The sequence below is a fragment of the Pistacia vera genome, unplaced genomic scaffold, assembly GCF_008641045.1.
Source record: "Pistacia vera cultivar Batoury unplaced genomic scaffold, PisVer_v2 Contig117, whole genome shotgun sequence".
NCBI classification, from domain to species: domain Eukaryota; kingdom Viridiplantae; phylum Streptophyta; class Magnoliopsida; order Sapindales; family Anacardiaceae; genus Pistacia; species Pistacia vera.
In genome coordinates, this window is record NW_022195215.1 from 2,003,435 (window position 1) to 2,011,515 (window position 8,081).

At 36.3% G+C, this 8,081-nt stretch overlaps 2 protein-coding genes across 2 annotated transcripts; both read left to right on the top strand.

The window, feature by feature from the left end:
* Positions 1-1,122: 1,122 nt before the first annotated feature.
* On the top strand, positions 1,123-5,312 carry LOC116106631. Its single transcript, XM_031392991.1, has 5 exons — positions 1,123-1,347; positions 1,441-1,966; positions 3,982-4,363; positions 4,490-4,677; positions 5,137-5,312. Exons 1-5 carry the CDS (start codon positions 1,123-1,125, stop codon positions 5,310-5,312), a joined length of 1,497 nt encoding a protein of 498 aa, XP_031248851.1.
* Positions 5,313-5,600: 288 nt separating this feature from the next.
* LOC116106639 lies at positions 5,601-6,128 on the top strand. Its single transcript, XM_031392997.1, has one exon. It carries the CDS (start codon positions 5,601-5,603, stop codon positions 6,084-6,086), a length of 486 nt encoding a protein of 161 aa, XP_031248857.1. The 3' UTR covers positions 6,087-6,128.
* The last annotated feature ends 1,953 nt before the right edge of the window (positions 6,129-8,081 follow it).

Below are 8,081 nucleotides of genomic sequence, written 5' to 3' on the forward strand. Positions count from 1 at the left end.
GCTTTAGATGCTAAATAATGCGTAAGCACGCCTCCCGATGATATGAGCTCTAGATGAATTTGAGGCTAAATGAGAGATAAGATAAATATATGCCTTAGATGTTAAATAACACATAAGCACGCCTCCCGATGATATGAGCTCTAGATGAATTTGAGGCTAGATGATATGAAGTGCTTAAGATGCTAAGAAAAGTCTGATCGGGTAGATGTTAAATGGTTCATATGCATTTAGTTGCATTACATGAGATATGATGTTATTTACATCATGTGATGATTTATACTACATGTTAGATGATTTTAGATGTTATGTCATGACATATGATGTGTGTGTACTCTGTTTACATACTTATTTGTATGTGTACACATTGATGTTTATATATCCATGAGATAAAATGATGAAAAGCATATGAATTAGTAAGAAAAGGGAAGCATACCTAGATGTAAAAGACAAATATGTTTAAATGAGGGTCAAATAACACATTTAAAATGAAATGGATCATTCCTTATTGAGTGATTAGCGCTCACCCTTTGATTGTTGATTGCTTTGCAGGTGGACCAAAAGCAAAGGATGCTAGAGACAGCGGGGCTACACGTGACGGGAGATGATTTCTTGTCATCTTGATGTTTTTATCTTGATGTAGATAATGTAAATGATAAATGTTTGTGAAACACCTTCGGAAGCTTCCACCCTATAAATATGTTTTGATTTAATTTCTGGATAAATTCTTAAAGTTTTCTGAAATTATAAGTTTGGATCCTGCGTGACATCTTATATGCATATTTTGGATATTGTTATTATTATCTTTACACAGGTTTTTTCTAAATACAACTCGTTCTCCAGACATGTATCCTCAGGATTCTTATTGAGGGATATTCAGATGATACCTGACTGGAGGGGGGTTTTACATTTGGTATCAGAGCAAGTATTTTGTTACTTTAAAAAGGGGTGTTTTAAGATGTTTTCTATTACGGAGTCATGCATTTATGAGAGTTGATGATCGTATCCCTCATGTAAAGTTCCGCTGCTCAAGTTGTCCAATCGCTGTAAGTATGTTTACGTGATTTTATGTAAGGATTGATTAGATAATTAACGTTATATGTGTGACTGTGATAAGGAATAAATATGAGGAAAACCAGGAGAACGGATCCAGGTCGCAGTGATGCTTCGAATGCACAAGATGTTCCAACTGCACCTAAAACTTCTAACCCAACAACTGCTACTTCAAGCGCTCCGGGTTTAGATGTTGCAACATTGGAGCGTATGATCCAGGAGGCTATTAATAGAGCTTTAAGGAGAACCCCGCCAAAAAGTACAGGGACTCCGGTGACAACAGTAACAACCAATGTGGTACCAAGTCAAGCAATAGGGACGAGTACTCAAGAACCAATGGTTGCTCTAAAGTAGATAGAACCGATTTATGGCCTCTCAAGTAAACATCAGCCTCCAGAATTTAGCGGCACTAATGATCTAGTAGTAGTAGAGCAATGGATCAAGTTGGTAGAGAAAGCTACTGCTCTATTTCCTATGACAGATCAAGAGAAGATCCGGTATGCTACGTACTTATTGAGAGGAGATGCTATGACATGGTGGGAGCTTATGGAGCAGACTCAAGATACCACCACTCTCACTTGGTCAGGGTTCAAGGAATTGTTTGAGGAACAGTACCGAACAGCAGACATGATGTCCTCTAAACTACAAGAGTTTATTAGTCTGCAACAAGGAAATATGATGGTCAAAGAGTATTCAATCAAGTTCAACTCTTTGGCTAAGTTTGCACCGACACTGGTCAGTACACCACAGACCCGATTGGAGAGATTTGTGGGTGGACTTCATACTACTATCGCCGGAGATGTTATGTCAAGTCATCAGCCTTCCCAAACATATAGTAAAGCACTCTCCAAAGCCATCAGAGCAAAGGTGTACTTAAGGAAAGAGACCAGATTAGCTCTTCCCCCAATAATGGCAAGTAGTCCTCTCTAGCTTGGCCAGTCTAGTAGTGTAGAACAAGTTGTTGGCAAAGACGATAAGGGTAAAGGCAAGAAAGGAGTCCCACCTAAAGCCAACAGGAAGGTCATCAAGAAAAAGGGCCAATAGAGGAAATGAGAGATTAGTTATTGTAAGAAATGTCGAAGGAGACATAGGGGTGAATGTCTAGTGGGGACCAATGTTTGTTTTAGATGCCCCTAGTTAGGTCATATTGCTAGAGATTGTCCTATTAGTTCTGTAACTTCAGTGCCTGCAGTTGGAGGTGTTAGAGTAGATGCCCTAGAGCCAATCAATTATTGTAGAATTGACTCTTTGTAATAATGTTCATTAATCAATAAAAGGCATTTTATTCTATATCGCGTAAATCATTATTATTGCAATATGTATTGATATATGTCCTTAGAATGGTAGANATGAGATGAAATTCGTTCAAGCCAAAGGAGAGAGCCTTTCTTCAACATTTCTTCCATTTTCTCTCAAATCTTCCATGAAACAAGCTTTCTTTCTCTAGGTTTTCAAGGAGTTTTGCATAATTTTTCAAGGAGAACAAGATAGGAGCCTTGGATCTTCAATTAGAAGGGTTTAAGGTAAGGATTAAAAACTTTAGTTTTGATGTGATTTGAAGATTTGAGGTAGATGTTGAGGTATAATGTTATATATGTAGGATTAAGGTGTAAAAGAAGTCAAAGGCAAAGGATTTGTTGGAGGAAGTCTTTAAAAAGGTAAGGAAGAACCTCCCATGACTTTAGGGTTTATGCTAGGGTTTGTAGATTTTTATGAAACCTTAAATTAAGGCTTTAAGGCATAGAATTAGTTGATGGCAAGTGTAGTTGAACTCATTTATTCTACTTATTGCCTTGAATTCATTATACATGAAGTTATTGCTCTTTATGTTTTATGAGTTGTTATGTTTGATTGAAGAAAATGAAGTGTGGATACTGATTGTGGCAAAAATTGTAGTATTGGAGGCCACATGGTGTTGAATGGTTGCTATTAGAAGTGTTGATGTGTTGTTTGCATTAGCTCACAATGTTATAGCAATAATGGATGATTATGGAAATGAGATTTTACACTTCCTTTAAGATGTTAAAGACTATTAAGGGGAGGTTTATTTGATCCACAAGTTAACCTATTGGTTAATGTCAATAGGAATTGATGTGGCATAGTTAATATGAAAATTCGGATTTAATGGGCTTAGGGGTTTTGGTAACCCTGCTTCTGTATTTCGACCATAACTTGAGTTATAAAAATCGAAATGAGATGATTCTTGAAGCATTAGAAAGCTAAGACACAGACCTATAACTTTTATGTTTATGCCAAGAGCCAATTCGTTTGAGAAAAGGATGGAAAATGGCCTGAAGCATAAACTGGTTATTAAAGTTTAAGATTTAACATAATCAATTCTTATGATTATGAATTGATTATTAATGTATTATTGTAATTATGCCATGTACTAATGTTTACCCATTAGTTAGATGATCTTTGAAAGATATACATGGTCATGATGTCAATACATGATTAATGTTATGAAATGGCATGAAGATGCAATGTAATACATGTTTTAAGATGATGTATGTGAGCAAGAGGTAATGTAAATGGATTGATAATCCATAGATGAATTAAAAGTATTAAGCTCACCAAAATATGTATTTACATGCCATAAGATGTTAGAGATTCATATAGACATGATGGGAAATGTGTAAGCATATCCTCGTATCCGCGTAAGCCCAGTAAACTTCTAACTTCTTTCATTGTCTTTGGCCTCTGCCACTCGAGCACCGCCTCTACTTTACTAGGATCCACTGATGCACTGTCTTTAGAGATCACATGACCCAAAAAGGTAACTCGATCCAACCAAAACTCACATTTTGAAAATTTGGCATACAACTATTTCTCTCTTAATCTTTGTAACACAAATCTTAAGTGCTCGGCATGTTTTTCTAAAGTCTTGGAATAAACTAGGATATCATCAATAAACACCATTTCAATGGACAGAGGCATGCGAGCAAAGCTTTCAAGAGCTGAAGAAAAGATTAACTACAGCTCCAATTCTTACATTGTCAGAAGTAGGCATTGATTATGATATTTACGTTGATGCCTCTCACAATGGTTTGGGAGCAGTGTTGATGCAGCAAGGGAAAGTCATTGCTTATGCCTCTAGACAACTGAAAGACTATGAGAGCAAATATCCTACCCATGACTTGGAATTAGTAGCAGTGGTTTTTGCTCTGAAGATATGGCGACACTACTTATATGGAGTGAAATGGAACATATACACTGACCATAAGAGTTTGAAGTATTTCTTCACTCAGAAAGAGTTGAATGACTTGGAATTAGCAGCAGTGGTTTTTGCTCTGAAGATATGGCGACACTACTTGTATGGAGTGAAATGCAACATATACACTGACCATAAGAGTTTGAAGTATTTCTTCACTCAGAAAGAGTTGAATATGAGACAGAGGAGATGGTTAGAATTGGTGACAGACTATGACTGTGACATCAGATACCATCCAGGGAAAGCTAATGCAGTAGCAGATGCCCTTAGTAGAAAAGTCTCTTTATCTCAAATCACTGTACAGGGACAATTACAGCAGGAGATCCTCCAAGAAGGAATTGAAATTGTGATCAAAGGAGGATTGGCCCAAATGGAGATCAAACCCACTTTGGTGGAGGAGATCAAGATGAAACAAGGTAAAGATGATACCTGCAAGGTGATCTGCCAACGGATAATAGAGGGTAAAGAGACAGACTTTAAAATAGTCAATGGGGCACTGATGTTTAGAGATAGAATATGTGTACCTCAAGATGATGAACTAAGGAATAAAATCCTTAGTGAGGCACACAATACACTTTATACAGCCCACCCTGGGAGTGTAAAAATGTATCAAGATGTGAAGAAAAGTTATTGGTGGTCAGGTATGAAAAACGACATTGCCGATTATGTTGCCAGATGTTTAACATGTCAACAAGTAAAGGCAGAGCATCAGAGACCATCAGGATTACTCCAACCCTTAGAGATTCCTAAATGAAAATAGGAGGATATCTCAATGTACTTCATTATGGGACTTCCTAAAGTTCAGCAAGGATATAATGCAATCTAGGTGGTGGTTGATAGATTGACTAAGACAGCTTATTTTCTACCTATGACAGATAAGATAGATGTATTTCAATTGGGGCAATTATATGTCAGAGAGATTGTGAGATTACATGGAGTACCTAAGACGATCGTATCTGACAGAGATACCAGGTTCATATCAGCTTTCTGGGTTGGAATGCAGAGAGCATTGGGTACAAAGTTAGCCTTCAGTATGGCTTATCATCCTTAAACTGATGGCCAAACTGAAAGGACCAATTAGGTGATTGAAGACATGCTGAGAGCTTGTTGTATGGATCACAAGGCAAAATGGAGTGATGTACTTCCACTAATAGAATTTGCCTATAATAACAGCTACCAATCCACTATCCGAATGGCTCCATATGAAGCATTATATGGAAGAAGGTGCAGATCCCCTTTGTACTGGGATGATATTGGAGAAAAAGACTCCTTGATTCAAGCAGTTGGACCAGAGATGACCCAAAAAATGATTGAAGATGTTAAGCTTATTAGAGAAAGAATGAAGCAAGCTCAAGATCGACAAAAGATCTATGCCGACCTAAAAAGAAAAGAAGTGGAATTCCAAGTGGGTGATAAAGTTTTTGTAAAAGTTGTGCCTTATAAACATATTATGAGATTTGGAAAGAAAGGCAAGCTCGCTCCATGTTACATTGGACCCTTTGAAGTATTGGAAAGGGTAGGCCAAGTAGCTTATAGACTTGCGCTGCCAATGAGCATGGAAAGAGTCCATAATGTTTTCCATGTCTCTTTGTTGCGTAAGTATGTTAGTGATCCTTCACATGTGCTTCAGATGGAGGAAGTGGAATTACAGGATAATTTGGCTTATGAGGAACGCCCAGTTCAAATCCTTGACAGAAAGGTAAAAGAGCTCAGAAACAAGCAAATTCCACTAGTTAAAGTACTTTGGAGGAATCACAAGATAGAAGAAGCTACTTGGGAAATGGAGCAAGATATGAGAAGTCGATACCCGGAGCTGTTTCTATAATTTCGAGGACGAAATTATTGTAAGGGGGGAGGAAATGTAATACCCAAGATATCAAAGGTATGTTCCTAACTCAAAATAGTCCTTTAGATGTTAATTTTATGTAAAAAGCATAAAACATAACTAACGGCAAAATAGTCGATTCATTTGGAACAGTATGAATCAATTTCCATAGAACGCATTAGGGGCACATGGTCATTTTGCCTATGGATAAGCATGAAAAAGTCAAGGATGAGTAGGCTTCATTGCATTTAATGGCGTTAATTGATTATTATGTATTATTGTAATTATGCCATGTACTATGTTTACCCATTAGTTAGATGATCTTTGAAAGATATACAGGTGTCATGATGTCAATGCATGATTAATGTTATGAAATGGCATGAAGAGGCAATGTAATATAATGTTTTAAGATGATGTATGTGAGCAAGAGGTAATGTAACTGGATTGATATCCATAGATGAATTAAAAGTATTAAGCTCACCAAAATATGTATTTACATGCCATAAGATGTTAGAGATTCATATAGACATGATGGGAAACACGTAAGCTATTCCTCGTATACAGGTTGAGGAAAGATGAATATATGCTTTAGATGCTAAATAACGTGTAAGCACGCCTCCCAATGATATGAGCTCTAGATGAATTTGTCTAGATGATATGAATTGCCTTTAAGATGCTAAGAAAAGTCCGATCGGCTAGACATTAAATGGTTCATATGCGTTTAGTAGCATTACATGAGTTATGATGTTATTTACGTTATGCGATGATTTATGCTCATGTTAGATGATTTTAGATGTTATGTCATGACATGTGATGTGTGTGTACTATGTTTACATACTTATTTGTATGTGTACACATTGATGTTATATAGCCATGGGATAAAATGATGAAAGACATATGAAATAGAAGAAATATATATATATATATAAAGTAAAAGGGGAAGCATCCCTAGATGTAAAAGATAAGTGATGTGTTACCAAATATGTTTAAATAAAGATCAAATAGCACATTTAGAATGAAATGGATCATTCCTTACTGAGCGATTAGCGCTCACCCTTTTATTGTTGATTGCTTTACAGGTAGACCAGAAGCAAAGGATGCTAGAGACAGCGGGGCTACACGTGAGGGGAGATGATTTATTGTCATCTCGATGTTTTTATCTTGATGTAAATAATGTAAATGATAAATATTTGTGAAACACTTTTTGGAATATTCCACCCTATAAATATGTTTCGAATGTGTATTTTATAGATAAATTCTTAAAGTTTTGAAATTATATGTTTGGATCCTGCATGACATTTTATATGCATGTGTTGGATATTACTATTATTATCCTTACACAGATATTTTTTCTAAATACAACTCGTTTTCCAGACATGTATCCTCAAGATTCTCATTGAGGGATATTTAGAGGATACCTGACTAGAGGGGGGTTTTACATCTTGATATTGGAATAAACTTTTCTAAAGGGTGAATTCAATAAAGTTATTCCTTACCACCTATCCTTGCATTGGTCAGCTGTTTTATTATATAAACTTTTCTCCAATGCAATTTTTGTTAAGCCTGATATCTCTATGAGAAGTACACTAAAAATTCTCTTACATTTTACTTTGTTTTTGTCAAGTTTCTATGCTTAGGTAAAGCTTTAAAATACCTCCTTCAAAGTACCTAAAATGCATCGTTGCTCATTACATGTTGTTTGTAGTTGATGTGTGAAGCTTGTTGAGCTTTTTTCACTGGAGCGCGTCTACATTACTAGTCCTTGAGAGAAGCTCAAGGTTGACTGAGTTGATTGTGTGTTTTTGTAAGCTCACCATGGTTGTACATTGTTCAACTAAAAGGTAGAGATTAAAGCGTTGCAAAACAAGGGTGTTTTGGCAATTGAGGCTTAATCTTTGGCTTTGTAATTGAACTGTAAAGTAAACCTAATGGATTAGCTTCATTTTGGACTTGGTCCCATAGATGTAGGCATTTTGCTAAACCATGTAAAAATCT

Coding starts and splice junctions, on each gene's coding strand:
- LOC116106631 (XM_031392991.1), top strand. CDS start 1,123: ATGAGGAAAACCAGGAGAACGGATCCAGGTCGCAGTGATGCTTCGAAT. Junction 1,967..3,981: donor TCTTCCCCCAATAATGGCAA/GTAGTCCTCTCT, acceptor TTCAATGGACAG/AGGCATGCGAGCAAAGCTTT. Junction 4,678..5,136: donor GGAGATCAAGATGAAACAAG/GTAAAGATGATA, acceptor TACCTATGACAG/ATAAGATAGATGTATTTCAA.
- LOC116106639 (XM_031392997.1), top strand. CDS start 5,601: ATGAAGCAAGCTCAAGATCGACAAAAGATCTATGCCGACCTAAAAAGA.